The sequence below is a fragment of the Haliotis cracherodii genome, unplaced genomic scaffold, assembly GCF_022045235.1.
Source record: "Haliotis cracherodii isolate W230 unplaced genomic scaffold, xgHalCrac1.p SCAF_2, whole genome shotgun sequence".
Lineage (NCBI taxonomy): Eukaryota > Metazoa > Mollusca > Gastropoda > Lepetellida > Haliotidae > Haliotis > Haliotis cracherodii.
The window spans coordinates 65396229-65415030 of record NW_027266275.1 but is presented as its reverse complement, the minus strand read 5'-3'; the positions used below and the strand labels follow the sequence as shown (position 1 = coordinate 65415030).

Below are 18802 nucleotides of genomic sequence, written 5' to 3'. Positions count from 1 at the left end.
CGTGACGAGCGAACGCTTTAACCACTAGGCTACCCGACCGCCCCTATGGAGTAATGATGAAAACAAATGCATACAATATTATACTTAGAAATATTGTACAGAATAATTCATTTACAGATTTAATTACAAGGCACTAACAGCTTTATTACAACATTGTTTTTGAGCAAAATGTGGAGACAAGGATTCGGGGAGAAAATGCCGAATTTCTGCAAAAAAATCATGGTGTGTAATCTCATTAAATGTTTGACATTGATGAAGTTTGGTGCCGTGTCACTTTGAAGTTTAGTATGGCATATTTACTTATAATAATATTTCACAAGATTCTAGGTTAGAATTGGTCTTCAGCAACTCATGCTTGTCGTAAGGGGCGACGAATAGGGTCGAGTGGTCAGGCTCGCTGACTTGGTTGATGCATGTCATCATATCCCAATGGCGTGGATTAATACTCATGATATCAATCACTGGATTGTCTGGTCTAGACTGGATTATTTACAGACTGCCATCATATAACTGGAAAATAAACCAAACCAAACAAAACACAGAACATATAAGGGAAATGTGTTTGGGAACACACAAAGCCTCACATCTTTAAGCATGAAATCTCATGATCAGTGGTAAATAATTAAAGTTGTTTCATTCCAGGAATCTTATTGCTAATGAAGTAACAGCAGGTTGACCTTGAACTTGGTAATTGGCACCCATCCATTGCATGACCTTGTTAATAAGTTGGTTTGACCACATCGTGTGGTAACCATGACACTGATTAACACAATCCTGTCTGAGTGTACTGCTGTGTGTGTTATTGATAATTCATAGGTGTGTCATTGTAAGCAGGAGAGCTGATGTCAGCAGAAACAATCCATATGTACAATTCCTGAGTTCATTAGTTGCTGTACATGCCACATTGAGATTAATGTATGAGGGAGAATAAGAAATTCATGATTTTTCATGAAACATACAAACACAAATGTGACTTATCATGTCTCGAGAATAGGGGACATGGATTTTGGCCGAGAGCACTATTTCAGCAATATAACCTTGACTTGTGCTTGAACCAGAGCACTATTTCAGCAATATTACCTTGACTTGTGCTTGAACCAGAGCACTATTTCAGCAATATTACCTTGACCTGTGCTTGACCAAGAGCACTATTTCAGCAACATTACCTTGACTTGTGCTTGAACCAGAGCACTGTTTCAGCAATATTATTTTGACTTGTGCTTGAACCAGAGCACTGTTTCAGCAATATTACCTTGACTTGTGCTTGATCCAGAGCATGGTTTCATCAATATTACCTTGACTTGTGCTTGAACCAGAGCTCTATTTTCAGCAATATTACCTTGACCTGTGCTTGAACCAGAGCACTGTTTCATCAATATTACCTTGACTTGTGCTTGAACCAGATCACTCTTTCAGCAATATTATCTTGACTTGTGCTTGACCCAGAGCACTATGTAAGCAATATTACCTTGACATATGCTTGAACCAGAGCACTATTTCAGTAATATTACCTTGACTTGTGCTTGAACCAGAGCACTATTTCAGCAATATTACCTTGACTTGTGCTTGAAACAGATCACTCTTTCAGCAATATTTCTTTGACATGAGCTTGAAACATGAACACAAATTTCATTCAGACAAGGGTCACAGTTTGACTGTCAAATGTCACTTCATGTTCATTTAAATTGTTAAGGTCTTTGGGTTATTCCTATTCCTATGGTCACAAACAAGGACCAAACAAGCTCAATAATCTGCAGTCATGTAGCAGTGCAAGATGGTCACAAGGTATCTGTGTTTTGCATGTGTTTGTGACTGGTGCCACCGGTTGGGCAGGATATGCTCACCTTTTTTTCGTAAAGACCTTGTATCATCATTATTTTATAGTGATTCATAAACACATGCTTGTGATATAGTTGGAATTGTACAATGGACATATTAAGTGGAGATTTCGTTTGATCATAGAAAGGGTTTTGTCTCTTTTATTTCATTGTTCTGACCCTCATTGCTGCAGTTGTAACTGTAGAGTTTGTGACACAACATCCAGTAGAATCCCTCTAGTGTCTGCCAGATGTTACAGGTGTGCTTGACCATTAATAATGCACCATGCACTCTGCACCCAGAGCAGCACCTAGTTGAGTTGGTTCCTATACACTGTTACACGGGACAGAGACACAATGGCAATTGTTTCATACTTCTGTAGTGATATTTTGAGCATTGATGACAATATGTTTGGATGTATGTAACAATTGTCATGACACCAGGTGTTTAATCAAAAGTTGGACAATGGATTTTTTGTGAATATGGAAATGGTTTTGATGCTTTTATTTCCGACACTAAGACCAACACCTTATTAACACGACAATTGTCATATCTCCACCTGTCAGTCAACCACATGAAGGACCATTCAGAAGGCTCAAAGTGACATTATGGCAGCCATTTTGACCGACAACATCAGACAGTTCCAGCTCTTATAAGAATGATAGATGTAAGTCAGGTTAACTTTCAGCACATCTTTGTTTGTAATGGAATATATTCTGGTGCAATGCAGTTGGCCATCTAAATATTCATGAAAGATATTCATGACTCTTGATACACATAATAATGGACCAAATGCGCTTGACATGTGAACATAATTTTTAAATATTTAAATTTGATACTTTGTGATACTTTTTCACTGACATATGTTTGAATTTGCTATGGCAAGCGAAACCAATGGCTAGCTTACCAGCATTGCACCCTTGAAAAAAAAGATCCGGGGAAGAATAGGTCTTCAGCAACCCATGTTTGTCGTGAAAGGCGACTACTCTTGTTGTAAAAGGCGCGAACGGGATAGGGTGGTCAGGCTTGGTGACTTGGTTGATTCATGTCATCGTATCCCAATTTTGTAGATTGTTGCTCATGATGTCAATCAATGGATTGTCTGGTCCTGACTTGATTATTTACAGGCCGCCATTATATATTGCTGAGTGCAGTGTTCAACAACAGAGAACCATACAAACAACCAAACTTTCCAAGATTGCAAGCTTGTATTGATTTGTTGAAACTTTAGTATATTCTGTCAAATCATCCTTTGATACATTTATCATGACAGGGTGTGGCAAGATGAGAGAATTCATTATTTTCTGTCTCCTGTCTTCCCAGTAGACTAGTCTTATTCCATAGTCAGCATAATCGATGCAACTGGTCTTAACATGCTTGCCATAACAATTGCAGTTTGGCTGAAGCTTGTTTAGAGTTGACTTAATTAATTAACACTTACCCTCACAGTCACAACACATTTGGTATCCATATCAATGCTTCCTTGTTTAGGTGCATATTTGGCATGGCCATCATTTTTGTTCTTGGCATCTTTAACAGAGAGTGAATATAAGTTTAGATATTCTGTTTAATTCCTAATATATTTAGATTGTTGTGGTGTATCTACTAGGTTCATTCATCTCAAATGAGGGGCGGTCGGGTAGCCTAGTGGTTAAAGCGTTCGCTCGTCATGCCGAAGACCCGGGGTTCGATTCCCGACATGGATACAATGTGTGAAGCCCATTTCTGGTGTCCCCCGCCGTGATATTGCTAAAAGCGGCGTAAAACCATACTCACTCACTCACCATCTCAAATGAAAATATTTTCATGGACTGTGTTTGAAAAAGCCTCCATATGGCACAAATTTCATGATAGTATAGCCTGATGTAATTATCATTATTGGATCTGTAAAGGAACAGGTATTAGTATATGAAATATTATTTTGTGCTGAGTATTTATTGTCCTGTCACACAGAAGTCCTTGATGAAACATTTGCGCTATTTGGGGAATGTCAGGGATTTATCTTATATTCATTACTAATATGCTGTGTCAGATGAAACATGATCGTGTGGAATGTCTGCGACAGATGTGGGCTGCTGGCAAGCACGATGCTATGGAACGACAGCGTCTTTTTTAGTAACATCTCTACATGATGTGGATAAATCAGTTTCACAAATGTCTTTCTTATTGTTGTATACATACATCTTGGGGAAGCCGTTACAAGATCCCCATCAAACACATTACATGTACATCAGACAGAATTCAGACAAGACAGATGATGTAGCAAGGATGATGAGTCATGTATTTTTCAGAATTTGTGTTTGTGTGATGGTGTCATGTTTAAACTATGTTATACAGGACAGAGATATAATGGTTGATATACTGCTCAGAGAATTTTTAGAACACCTGATTCTTTCACATTGCTATAGTTATCTGTCATGGCATGACAGATTAACTTTAGTAGTATGAAAGAATAAGATGTAGCCTAGTGGTTAAAGCGTTGGGTCGCCACGCCAAAGACCCGGGTTCAATTCCTGACATGGGTACAATGTTTGAAGGCTATTTTTGGCTATATATTGCTGGAATATTGCTAAAAGCAGTGTAAAACCATACTCACTCACTCACATAAAATGAAATGACAGTTTTGGAACAATAATGTTGACACCATGTGTCTGTGAAATGGTTGATCATGACACATGTAGATGCTTGTTAATTATTCATATGGATGAGGTGTCAGAAGACTTAACGTGTTCCTTTTTGATATTTTCCTCATATTGTCTATGCTACCTTGGCGAGTGAGTCCACAAACAACAGAAGAAAATGTGTGGTGTTTTAACAGGGCAGCAATTAGTTTGTAGTGGCATATTGATTGGGCATGTTTCCATGAAATCATTAGGTTTGTACTTAGTATGCACTGGCATTATTACAGAAGTTGGGTTTACTGGCAGTAGATACAGAAACATGCAGTGGAAGATTACAGGTACTAATTGGCAAATTAGCAGGTTGTATGCTGCAATACAGCTTGCTCATACCTTTACCTGATTACAGGTACATGTGCAGTTGTTCACAGGATCACTTCTGTTGACTCTGTGTTAGGGTAATCATGCTTATTTCTTGTGTTTTGAAATAGTACGATGTTTAACATGATTTGATGTATGTCACTGTCAGAGACCATGTATGTTGGTACCTTCTAATGTCTGTGTTTTCTCCCAGCAGGTGAAGCTGATTGACCACTACCTAACCCTAAGCTTCAGCCATGGCACACTGCATCTCTCAGGGAAACACCAGTAGACTCTATGTTATTTGTGTTATAGTCATCTCTACAATAATAGGAACAGGTGAGTGCTTTGCTTGTCACTATGTGTTACTAGGTTATGGTTCAGTTATAATGTAGCTGTTTGTAGTGGGGATATTTCCTATAGCACGCTCTACAGATGCAGGGTTAGGCATAATTATAATAAGTTTCAGGTTTGTATTGAAGAGACTGATTATATTTTTAATAATGCAGTGGATATATAACATATATTTTTTCATAGAAATTGTTATGATGTGATATATGATTGTCATAGATATAAAAATATAGTGCGTTTTGGCTATTATGACATTATGAGTAGCACTTGGCTCCCATCATGGATATAAATATCATCATCATGTGCGTACATCTCTTGTTTACACGAACTACTGTTGGCTTGTACTAACTTGTGTGTGTTGTATGTGCTTGCTGTTCGTTCTGTGTGGGCCTAACTCATCTCAGTGACTAACCTTTTGTCTCGTACTCTCTGAACACTGAATAAAATAATTGCTCCATTATAGAACCATCAGTGATTGTGCAAAGTGGCTCATCTGGGAGAGGGGCGGTCGGGTAGCCTAGTGGTTCAAGCCCGACATGGGTACATTGTTGTACAAATGAAATTGTTACATCCTGAAGACATTATACTATTATTGATAACAACTCCTTTATTGTCTTTACATCATTTTGGGACTACTTCTTGCCCTTCATCAGGTCGGGCTGGTCGGTTCGGTCATGTAGCCTAGTGTTTAAAGCGTTCGCTCGTCACGCCGAAGACCTGGTTTTGATTTCTGGCATGGGTACAATGTGTGAAGCCCATTTCTGGTGTCCCCTGCCGTGATATTGCTGGAATATTGCTAAAAGCTGTGTAAAACCATACTCACTCACTCACACTCACCTGGGAGAAGTGCATCATTTCCTTCTAGTTTTCTGCACACAGGTATAATCAATGATAAATTCATGCACCAAATACTTTAATAATTTTAAATAGCCTACATATAAATGACTTTGAGGTCACCCTCTTTCACACGTTGCAAGTACATCTGACTGGAGCTAATAGTGTCTTCTCTCTATAATTAACTGTATCAACATTTCAAGGGCTGAACTGCTGTATGTTCATAAATAGAATGACAACTCAATATGTAGATTGTTATTTATCCGAATTACTTTTGAAGTATATACCTACATGCTTATGCCATACAAACCTACACAGTTCAAAACCTTTGCAATTAATATATTCTTTTGTTGTCTTCGTTATGAATTAAAATTAAGACAGGTTTAACCATCACACCCATTCCATTCTACGCCTCATTTACCTGGGTAATGATACATAATTGTTAAGAAATGTTTCTTACTAAACACAAGCCTTCCGATTTATTTGTATCAGTTTACCTGTTCTGTGGGACAGGTGAGCTTAGTACATACTCGTCAGCTTCTAAACCAATAGCAGATCTTGCTGCTCATACATATTGCACATGGGAACCATGCCGGAGTTGTTCCTGGGAGGGGTGTTTGCAAGTTACTTAATAATGTAAAGAATGTATCAAATTTCTTTGTGCTTCTTGTGGCCAGGAGCTGACGGGGATCAGGAGACTGGTCATGCAGTTTTCTCTTTACTCAGACTGTAATTAGGAATCAATCAGGTGTACAGTACACAAGTTGACCTGAAGGACATGAATGATGGTCAATAAATCTGGCCGGTTTCAGAGTTGGCTTGCCGATATCAATAAGAATACAAATACTGGCTATTCTCTGCTTCAGATCAGTAGTGAGGCATTTATTTATTTATGTTCTTACTCAAACAGCAAGTTAAACATGTAGCAAATACAGTAAACTACAGTTATAACGAACTCATCTGCTCATAGGGACCATTCATTTTCGTTTGTAATATACGTAGTTCGTTATAAGCATATATACAGCATACATACAACAAATGAACAGGACTAAAAAATATATTTGTTGTATCGGTCAGTCATAAGCGTGTTCGTTATACTGTCAAAGAAAAGCTTTCATTTATGATTTTGTTATTGTTCATGTATTTTATAATGAACTGAGCCTTAGTGCCCCTAATTAGATAAGTATAATATAAGTATAATTAGTAGTATTATATTTTTGTTGTTTATATAACCACTTTGATTTTAATCACACATACACACATGTAGGTATGTTTTCTCAGATGCAAGTATACATCATCAATTAGTAAGTACATGTATGCCTGTGTGATACAATTATATATATATATATATATATATATATATATATATATATATATATATATATATATATATATATACACAGGCATACATGTACTTACTAATTGATGATGTATACTTGCATCTGAGAAAACAGAAAATGTATGTATATATATATATATAGCACTATTGAGTAACATTACCTGTATAAAAATTAAGCCCCAAATCATTTTGTTAATGGACACGGTTTTCTTTCTCGTGGACTCAATGTCTGTACAATTTTTTCTCGTTTATTACGAGATTTGAAGCTATAAGTTGACCCCATGTCCTTCAGACAAATGTTTGCATGTTGTATACTGTGCCTCGTACTCTGTGGACTCAAAATGTATCTATTATGTATGAACATAGTTGATGCAACTAGCATCCATGCTATGTTTTAAATACAGCAGCATCTGCCAGTTTGAGCAAATAAAGGAATGAGGAACACAATATCGGGCATACCTTTATCTCTTATACACAAACACGGACCCTTCAAGGGATTATATCCATCAGTGTCAAAGGAGGAAGATACCCACACTTTTCATTGGTTGTCAAAACTTTAAAAACATTATATGCGTCATGTTGATTTTTATAAGCATGATTCTAGGTAATCTCTTACTTGCTAACACCAGGGTTGATATGAGGGATAACATGCCTGTTGTGTTAAAATTTGATACATTCCCAAGTTTTATAGATGCGGGGCTATTTCCCTACTAAGTGGGCTAACTTAAACAAACAATCTCTTTACATCAATTTTTTACACAATAAAAAATTGAAAAGAGAAGATAGTTACAGTGCACTGATACAGGACTGACTCATGATTTGAGTGTAAAATCCAACTAAATTCCATTAAAACTAAGTATCTAAAGTATTTCATCCTTGTATATGTAACAGGTAGGATATAGATATAGATAGGGTGTCTCAGATTGCCTGACATTTCTTTTGAATATAGTTTTTAAACATTAAAAATACATTGTATATTTTTTAGACTGTTTGTATCTGAGTGTGACAATTCATATGTTGTTATGATATTTGACAGTTTACTTTAAAATCCACAGGGAGAGCCATGTGACTAGGAACATTTGAAGCATTTACATCCCTTCTAGCACTATTTCAAAGATGGCTGCCACGCCGTCTGCCCATGTAATGGTGTATGCTACAAATCCCTTTTGGATCATGGAATACTAAACACTTTTGTAATGCCAACATGAACTGGCTCAGTGCAGGAGAGATTCCTGTCTGAAATGCTATGCTTAGGATGTTTGAGAGGATAACAAACCCAAATCTGGTTCCCTGCTAGAGACTCTTACCAACAAATAAAATGGGGAGCATTTGTCATGTTAGACATCTTCAAATTGCTAGGGCATATTTGGCATTATATGTACCAGCTTTATAGAAGCAAATAGGAATGACAAACAGTAACTGTTAACATGTAAATACTAGGGATGACAGACTTGTATGTTATAATTTATGCAATTGTACCTTCACAAATGATTGCAGAATAAGCAACATTCTTATGGCGAAACAAAATGGCAAATCTGACATTGGAGTCTGATGTTTAGAATGAACAATTTATGTATAACATCAATGTTTTAAATACAGTGAACACTTGTTTACTTGAGGAGGCCTGGCAGTCTATCGAATCACAGACATACTTGTTTACATGTATGTTCCATCATGGTATTGACCGCCTCCATAGTCTATTGGTAGAGCATCCGCCTTGAGAGCGGAAGGTTTGGGACTCGATCCCTGGCCGCGTCATACCAAAAGATGTTAAAAGATGGTACTTGTTGTTATTCTGCTGCCTGGTGCTCGGCATTAAAATTAAAAGGCTAAAACAAGGCAAGACAAGACTAATACAAGCACACACACCCACACACCCACACACACCCACACCCACACACACCCACACCCACACACACACACACACACACACACACACACACACACACACATGCATGCTCGTCGCTGTGTAAAGGCAACATCTTGAACGCAGTGTTAAACACCATTTCACTTCACTGTTCATGATATTACACCATAGTGCTGATATGTATTCCGATGGGACAATGAAGTTTCACTGCTTAGATCAGGAGAACAGAGTAATAGGTACTACTAGTATGTTCCTATCTTGTCTTGGTACCTTGTTTTCCCTGTACTTGTCTGTGTGTGTGTGGCATCACAACTGATGGGACTCCCAGAACTAAACCTCTTCATACAAACATTAACGGAAAGTGTTTGATATTTCAAGAATCAATCTGAACTTGAATAACATCTATTTGAGTAATCAAATATTTAAAAAAATAATTGTGTGTACTAACTGTGGTTTTCATGAAATTTATTTTCGAGATTTTGAAGTATTTTTGTGTGGTTCAGTTCTGAGCACAAAGATGTTCCCACTAACCTTGGCGTATTGTGTTTTGTGTCTGTCTGCTCACGATTCATCACTAACTCACCCCATCATGTCTTGTCCATGCTAGCTGTCAATGAAGGTAAGGTTGCCATGGTTACACATATACGTGTCATACATAACATAGATTTCCTGAATAGATTACCAGTCCTGTCATAGGTAGATGATTTTTCATGAGAACCAAACTGGATGTCTTGCTTACTTTTTGTATTTTTGTTTCATTAAATGTACTAAAAAAAATCATATGATTTACATGATTTTAACTTTGCTGTGTATCAATGAAATAATTTTGCTATGATATTGTGTTGATGTTAATTAGTTTTCTATTTTGATAGATATGTAACAGTGTACTTGCCTGATCATAAAGATTTTAAAACTTTTCATATATCTGCATGTGTGTCATGTCATGTTTGGCCCCTTAGATAGAGATATACAAGGTTTTTGTAGTGACGAAATGCTATATTTATCTGAATATATAAAGTCAGTATTTCGCTTGAGTGAATGAGAATGTTCATTCAAGTGGAATAATTCCGAATTCCGATACTACTTTCCATCTGCCTGACACGGAGTAAGGTCATGAAGATCATGAACATCATTAGGAAAATACATTGTAAAAGTATGTTATAAAAAGATAATGTGTACTTTCTTGTTGAATACCAATTTTTATCTCACCTAACAAATGACATGATGTAATAGATGATTAAATTCTTGAATACAATCATTGTGATGTTTCTAGGTTATTTAGCTTGTCATTTTTACGTTTCCCTTGCTTGATACCTTCTTGCTGAACCAACCCTATGATAATGACATAAGTCTGATCTCTAAAGCCAGATGGACCTACTGTGTGGAGGTAATTCATGGGAGTGCATGAGCACTGGTAGTGTGTGAGAAATATGACTGCAGCTTGAGGGTTTATGAGGGTATGCATTCCATGTCAGTCAAACAAATGACAAATGTTAATTTTATATCCTTATTTGTCCTTGAGATAGTTACATGAAGCACCATGGAGGTTGTAGATGGAATTGTATGTTCCATCATACTCACATTAAATATTTGTTTGTTTGGTTGTTGTTTAATGCCACACTCAGCAATATACAAGCTATATGACAGTGGTCTGGACCAGACAATCCAGTGATTGACATCATGAGCATCAACCCATGCAATTGGGATACCATGACATGCAAGCCTGACCACCCGATCCTGTTAGTTGCCTCTTACGACAAGCAATAGTCACCTATCACATTGTTGAAAAGAAAATATGTCATTTCTACATTAGAGACATGTATTCAAAATAAACTTTACCCAATCATAAAACCCTAAAGATAAGATTATTTATTTACAATTAATGAATAGTATGAACTTATCAATGAAACTCTTTTTCTTTGTTCAATTATCAAAATTCCCAACCAAATCAAGACACCCAATATGGTATCGCTATTCTTGAGAAAATGTTGATATTCAAGAAAAAATGCCCATGTGCATGAATCAGTAACATCAGTGTAAGGAGAATTTGATTAATTATATTCAAATACTTTACAAGTGTGTGTGAGTCCTCGTGTTTGTCAGCAAGGAAATTAGTAAACAGTTTGTCATAAATTTGAGCAGAGCTGTAACTATTCTGTTGTAATGGGAAGGTTTGTGTATTTTATTCTTTTTCTGCACAATACAGAATATATGTCATGGATGGACATATCATTATATCTGTCAGTTTCATAACCTATAAGTATAAGCAGTCTCCAGCGCCATGCCTCCTTTGTTATAGACTTTTAGCACACTCCTTATGAGACCTTATTAAATTGATTGCTGACGACGGTTTTATGTACATTGTAGTCAGGCATTGATATGTCTACTTTGGTTATGTGCCTGTGGCTGTGTAGGGTGACAGATTGCCTGTGAAGAATGGGGTGAAATTGACATAGTTTGACTTAGATATTATGTCACTTTTTCTTCCTATGAAAAAAGAATTGATGAGGTCGAAAGAAACCTCTGGATGAGGGGACATTATTTCCCCTTTGTGTTATTAAAACTTTCCATAAAGTTTCTTCTTCATGGAAACATGAAGGAGTTCATCTTTCACAAAGTTCATCATTTAGTGTATTTATTGTTGATGTAAGATGTTGGTGAGTTGACCGATGTGAATGGTGACATCATGAGTCAGTAAAAGTTTGTGTTAATAAAAAAACCATATTGTTTCTGTTTCAGTTGTTTCGAACAGCCCCCCTCAGCTGAGAAACTTTGGTGGTGTTATTATATGGCCCGAAGATACACCAATAGGTAAGACAGTTAAAGGGGGACAAGTCTGATGGTTCCAGAGAATGCTTGTTAAAGGGGGACAAGTCTGATGGTTCCAGAGAATGATTGTTAAAGGGAACAAGGCTGATGGTTCCAGAGAATGATTGTTAAAGGGGGACAAGGCTGAGGTTTCCAGAGAATGCTTGTTAAAGGGGGACAAGGCTGATGGTTCCAGAGAATGATTGTTAAAGGGAACAAGGCTGATGGTTCCAGAGAATGATTGTTAAAGGGGGACAAGGCTGATGGTTCCAGAGAATGATTGTTAAAGGGGGACAAGGCTGATGGTTCCAGAGAATGATTGTTAATGGGGGACAGGGCTGAGGTTTCCAGAGAATGATTGTTAAAGGGGGACAAGTCTGATGGTTCCAGAGAATGATTGTTAAAGGGGGACAAGGCTGATGGTTCCAGAGAATGATTGTTAAAGGGGGACAAGGCTGATGGTTCCAGAGAATGATTGTTAAAGGGGGACAAGGCTGATGGTTCCAGAGAATGATTGTTAAAGGGGGACAAGGCTGATGGTTCCAGAGAATGATTGTTAAAGGGGGACAAGGCTGATGGTTCCAGAGAATGATTGTTAAAGGGAACAAGGCTGATGGTTCCAGAGAATGATTGTTAAAGGGGGACAAGGCTGATGGTTCCAGAGAATGATTGTTAAAGGGGGACAGGGCTGAGGTTTCCAGAGAATGATTGTTAAAGGGGGACAAGGCTGATGGTTCCAGAGAATGATTGTTAAAGGGGGACAAGGCTGATGGTTCCAGAGAATGATTGTTAAAGGGAACAAGGCTGATGGTTCCAGAGAATGATTGTTAAAGGGGGACAAGGCTGATGGTTCCAGAGAATGATTGTTAAAGGGGGACAAGGCTGATGGTTCCAGAGAATGATTGTTAAAGGGGGACAGGGCTGAGGTTTCCAGAGAATGATTGTTAAAGGGGGACAAGGCTGATGGTTCCAGAGAATGATTGTTAAAGGGAACAAGGCTGATGGTTCCAGAGAATGATTGTTAAAGGGAACAAGGCTGATGGTTCCAGAGAATGATTGTTAAAGGGAACAAGGCTGATGGTTCCAGAGAATGATTGTTAAAGGGGGACAAGGCTGATGGTTCCAGAGAATGATTGTTAAAGGGGGACAAGGCTGAGGTTTCCAGAGAATGATTGTTAAAGGGGGACAAGGCTGATGGTTCCAGAGAATGATTGTTAAAGGGAACAAGGCTGATGGTTCCAGAGAATGATTGTTAAAGGGAACAAGGCTGATGGTTCCAGAGAATGATTGTTAAAGGGAACAAGGCTGATGGTTCCAGAGAATGATTGTTAAAGGGGGACAAGGCTGATGGTTCCAGAGAATGATTGTTAAAGGGGGACAAGGCTGATGGTTCCAGAGAATGATTGTTAAAGGGGGACAAGGCTGATGGTTCCAGAGAATGATTGTTAAAGGGAACAAGGCTGATGGTTCCAGAGAATGATTGTTAAAGGGAACAAGGCTGATGGTTCCAGAGAATGATTGTTAAAGGGGGACAAGTCTGATGGTTCCAGAGAATGATTGTTAAAGGGGAACAAGGCTGATGGTTCCAGAGAATGATTGTTAAAGGGGGACAAGTCTGAGGTTTCCAGAGAATGATTGTTAAAGGGGGACAAGGCTGATGGTTCCAGAGAATGATTGTTAAAGGGAACAAGGCTGATGGTTCCAGAGAATGATTGTTAAAGGGAACAAGGCTGATGGTTCCAGAGAATGATTGTTAAAGGGAACAAGGCTGATGGTTCCAGAGAATGATTGTTAAAGGGGGACAAGGCTGATGGTTCCAGAGAATGATTGTTAAAGGGGGACAAGGCTGAGGTTTCCAGAGAATGATTGTTAAAGGGGGACAAGGCTGATGGTTCCAGAGAATGATTGTTAAAGGGAACAAGGCTGATGGTTCCAGAGAATGATTGTTAAAGGGAACAAGGCTGATGGTTCCAGAGAATGATTGTTAAAGGGAACAAGGCTGATGGTTCCAGAGAATGATTGTTAAAGGGGGACAAGTCTGATGGTTCCAGAGAATGATTGTTAAAGGGGGACAAGGCTGAGGTTTCCAGAGAATGATTGTTAAAGGGGGACAAGGCTGATGGTTCCAGAGAATGATTGTTAAAGGGAACAAGGCTGATGGTTCCAGAGAATGATTGTTAAAGGGAACAAGGCTGATGGTTCCAGAGAATGATTGTTAAAGGGAACAAGGCTGATGGTTCCAGAGAATGATTGTTAAAGGGGGACAAGGCTGATGGTTCCAGAGAATGATTGTTAAAGGGGGACAAGGCTGATGGTTCCAGAGAATGATTGTTAAAGGGGGACAAGGCTGATGGTTCCAGAGAATGATTGTTAAAGGGAACAAGGCTGATGGTTCCAGAGAATGATTGTTAAAGGGAACAAGGCTGATGGTTCCAGAGAATGATTGTTAAAGGGGGACAAGTCTGATGGTTCCAGAGAATGATTGTTAAAGGGGAACAAGGCTGATGGTTCCAGAGAATGATTGTTAAAGGGGGACAAGTCTGAGGTTTCCAGAGAATGATTGTTAAAGGGGAACAGGGCTGAGGTTTCCAGAGAATGATTGTTAAAGGAGGACAAGGCTGATGGTTCCAGAGAATGATTGTTAAAGGGGGACAAGTCTGATGGTTCCAGAGAATGATTGTTAAAGGGGGACAGGGCTGATGGTTCCAGAGAATGCTTGTTAAAGGGGGACAAGTCTGATGGTTCCAGAGAATGATTGTTAAAGGGGGACAGGGCTGATGGTTCCAGAGAATGCTTGTTAAAGGGGGACAAGTCTGATGGTTCTAGAGAATGATTGTTAAAGGGGGACAAGGCTGATGGTTCCAGAGAATGATTGTTAAAGGGGAACAAGTCTGTGGTTTCCAGAGAATGATTGTTAATGGGGGACAGGGCTGAGGTTTCCAGAGAATGATTGTTAAAGGGGGACAAGGCTGATGGTTCCAGAGAATGATTGTTAAAGGGGGACAAGGCTGAGGTTTCCAGAGAATGATTGTTAAAGGGGGACAAGGCTGATGGTTCCAGAGAATGATTGTTAAAGGGGGACAAGGCTGATGGTTCCAGAGAATGATTGTTAAAGGGGGACAAGGCTGATGGTTCCAGAGAATGATTGTTAAAGGGGGACAAGGCTGATGGTTCCAGAGAATGATTGTTAAAGGGGGACAGGGCTGATGGTTCCAGAGAATGATTGTTAAAGGGAACAAGGCTGATGGTTCCAGAGAATGATTGTTAAAGGGGGACAGGGCTGAGTTTTCCAGAGAATGATTGTTAAACGGGGATAAGGCTGAGGTTTCCAGAGAATGATTGTTAAAGGGGGACAAGGCTGATGGTTCCAGAGAATGATTGTTAAAGGGGGACAGGGCTGAGTTTTCCAGAGAATGATTGTTAAACGGGGATAAGGCTGATATTTACAGTGAATGATTGTTAAGATAGTGTTTGAATGACCTGATCTATAATTGCTCCCAAGCCAAGTAGCCCAAGTTATCCCCATCTCAGATCATAACACGTTAGTCTATTATGCCACATATACAGGGTAACATCTTGTCACAAGTACATTTGGATATACACTGGTATTGTATATGAATTGACATGACACCCGAGGTCCTGCGAGATGTAGAGCATACCAGGCATTGGTATTTAAATATGATTTTCTTTTCTGTTAGGTAGCCTGGTATTTACGTAAAGTAATTGTTACTAAGTGATATTTATGAGGATCATGATGGTGTTGTAGATACCGTTCTTGGCAACCTGACAGCGGTAGATTTCGATGGACCAGAAGATCTGACGTTCAAAACGTCAACAGATGAAACCAAGAAGCTGGTGTCCCTGAGTGCTCCTCGGAAAGTTGATGCCGACACATGGATTGTTGACATTGTCCTTAAAGCTGCACTAGACAGAGATTATGTGAGTTATTAGGGGCAAGAATGTATAATGGAGAGTACTTCTTTTGATAAAGGTTCAGGGACTTCCGACATCAGTCCCAAAATATATCCTTTCAAGATAGTCCGAGTCTACAAAAGTCTCGCTATGGAGATTCAGGATGGTGTATTTTTGTAAACTAGGTTTGTGTTTTGTGTACATGTATATGAAGTAAATATATTTCATATATTTTCAGGAACCTAGTGAAAGAAAACTTTTTTTCTCAATAGACGATTCTACAAGTGAGGTAAATTATTTCTTCATATTTCAACTTTCAATTTTTGTATCATAAATGACAATTATTCCGATCAGATGATGAAGAAGATTTACATGGGATGCTTCTTGTACATGTGAAAAATGTGATAAGTTTGTCCTTTTTGGAAATGAAGTGGTGTCTCCCAGGGCAAGTGACTGTTAAAACATGTCTCAGTTCACAGTGAATGGGTAGGATGAGATGGTAATGTGACTGTTAACCATCTAGTGCCTCACACGCAGCTTGGGTTGTATACTCCCCAGGGAGATGAGAATGAAAATCAAGTGCACACTGATCGATTGACCAGGTTAATGAAGTTTTTTAAGCCTGCTCTAGGGTGTGGATTTGGTCCATTATGAGTATGCACATTATTATATTTGTAGCCATTTCATCATTTAATATTGTTGTAGGTACCGGCCCGAGTATCATTATTTATCAGGGATGTGAATGATGTCAGGCCGCAGTTTAAAGATATGCCATACAAAGCCACAATAAACGAGGTGAGACAAATAAGAGTTTTTAACATCTTCATTTGAATTTCTAAATTGTATTTAAAGTCATAAAATGGAAGCAATTAAAGCTGGCTAAAAAGATCGATAAATGGAATTATCGTACATGGTAAGAAATAGTAACGATTATCCATATGAAATTTGTGTCATCAATAATATCTTACATAAACTATTGAGAAATAAAATTTTCCAAAACACTTGTTATTGTCAATCATGTCAATTGCCAAAAACAGAAAGCAACAGTTTTTGTTATAACTTAAATGTCCACAGAGTAATTCATGCACAACTGTGTCACCACTCACCAGTGGCATGAAGTGTGTTGATTCCTTTTGGACTTCTCTAATATTAATGATAATTGATTGATATTTAATTGACAATTATTGATCTCTATGATCTGTATCGATAGCCAGCCATAGAAGCAACAAATTCAAGGACACCAATAATGGGCTTCACGCATTGTGCACATGTAGGGAATCGAACCTTGGAACATTGGAATGACAAGCACTTGCTTAAACTATTAGCTATTCCCCAGCCGGACAGGTTCCCTCAACAGTTGAAGTATGTCTCCTTGTACATGACTCTCTGTATGTTCCAGAGTGAGGTTGCAGGGTCAGTAGTATTCACTGGGGTCAGCGCCACTGACCCCGACAATGGCAGGGGAGGAACCATACAGTATTCCATGGAGGTAGGACACACAGTATAGAAAGAGAGGAAGCATTGAACTAAAAATGCACTACTACTTTTAAAAGTAATAATTCAAAGACTGTATTTTCAAGAGACTTTATTCAATAAGTGCCATATGATGTGCATTACTTCTTATCCGTACCATTGTTAATGATAAATGATGTGACTGTATCCCTCTCTCAATGTAGACGGATGCCCAGGCTGCAGACGAGGACTACCGCACCACCTTCCAAATTGACCAATACTCGGGGGTCATCAAAATCATCAGGCCACTGGATTATGAGAAGCATAATTTCTACCAGTTCAAAATCAAGGCAGTTGTAAGTTGAATAGAGAATTAGATATAATAATTTGTCTTCATTATTTAAAAGGAATAAAATTGTTCTTAGGGAGCGACTCCTATCTCCCGTACATGCCACAATTCCTACATGGTTGGTTCGTTGGTTTGTTGTTTAACGCCGCACTCAGCAATATTCCAGCTATATGACGGCGGTCTGTAAATAATCGAGTCTGGACCAGACAATCCAGTGATTGATATCATGAGCATCGATCCACTCAATTGGGATTCATGACAGGCTTCAACATGCGAGCCTGACCACCCAATCCTGTTAGTTGCCTCTTACGACAAGCATAGTCGCCTTTTAAGGCAAGCATGGGTTGCTGAAGACCTATTCTACCCCGGACCTTCATGGGTTCAATTCCTTCATGAACATTGAAATACATCATGTGTTGTGCAGGATGGCTATGGGTTGGAAGGAGAGCCGGCAGATTTTGTGGTGACTGTTCTGGATGTTCAAGACACTCCACCGTACTTCATCAATCTGCCGTACAGCGCGGAGGTGGATGAAAATGTCACAGTGGTAAGTGCCTCTCAACAGATACTACTTAAAGGAATCAGCATGTTTTTTTCATCAAATTATTAGCACTGTGACACCTTGTTGGTCTGAACAATACCAGTCATTATTATATATATAAAACATCAACGCAAGTACATGCATGTAATAACAAGTTTTGATAATCCCCCAAAGCTGATTTCATTGAGTGTAAAAGGGAAAATAGCCATGAAAATTACATGTGAAGAGCATGTGAAAAAACATTGCCTTACATGCATATTGGAAATGCATGCATACATTCAAAGAAACATTTCTCTGGCTTATGATGATTGATTAACTGGAAAATTAGTTTTTTTCTGATTTTGATCAATGGAACTGGGTTTTGGAAACTGTAATTATGAAAATAATGTTGATGAACCAGCATTTGAAATTGGCACTGGTCATATTGGCCTTGCCATATTCCCCAATGGTTAAGATATCATAAGGACTAGAAGAAATTTACCCTTTTAAGGGGTTTTGCTATATGTTATCATTATAAGAGATGAGTAGTCTTAAACTGTTAGTTTCTACTGCT

General features: G+C 38.5%; 1 protein-coding gene across 8 annotated transcripts in view; it reads left to right on the top strand.

Annotated features, from left to right (window-relative positions):
• The window catches only part of LOC139468368 (cadherin-23-like), a 71232-nt gene that overhangs the window by 12099 nt on the left and 40331 nt on the right, over positions 1-18802 (top strand). For 7 of the 8 annotated variants that reach the window (XR_011653685.1, XM_071250284.1, XM_071250285.1 and 4 more), the window contains exons 2-9: positions 5011-5135; positions 11927-11998; positions 15762-15934; positions 16146-16196; positions 16613-16702; positions 17307-17396; positions 17584-17715; positions 18133-18255. Coding sequence is in view for 7 of the 8 variants with exons in the window: in XM_071250284.1 (XP_071106385.1) it covers positions 5054-5135; positions 11927-11998; positions 15762-15934; positions 16146-16196; positions 16613-16702; positions 17307-17396; positions 17584-17715; positions 18133-18255 (813 nt within the window). In the remaining variant the exon portion in view is untranslated. The remainder of the gene's footprint in view (positions 1-5010; positions 5136-11926; positions 11999-15761; positions 15935-16145; positions 16197-16612; positions 16703-17306; positions 17397-17583; positions 17716-18132; positions 18256-18802) is intronic. The other variant, XM_071250286.1, reaches the window with a different exon arrangement.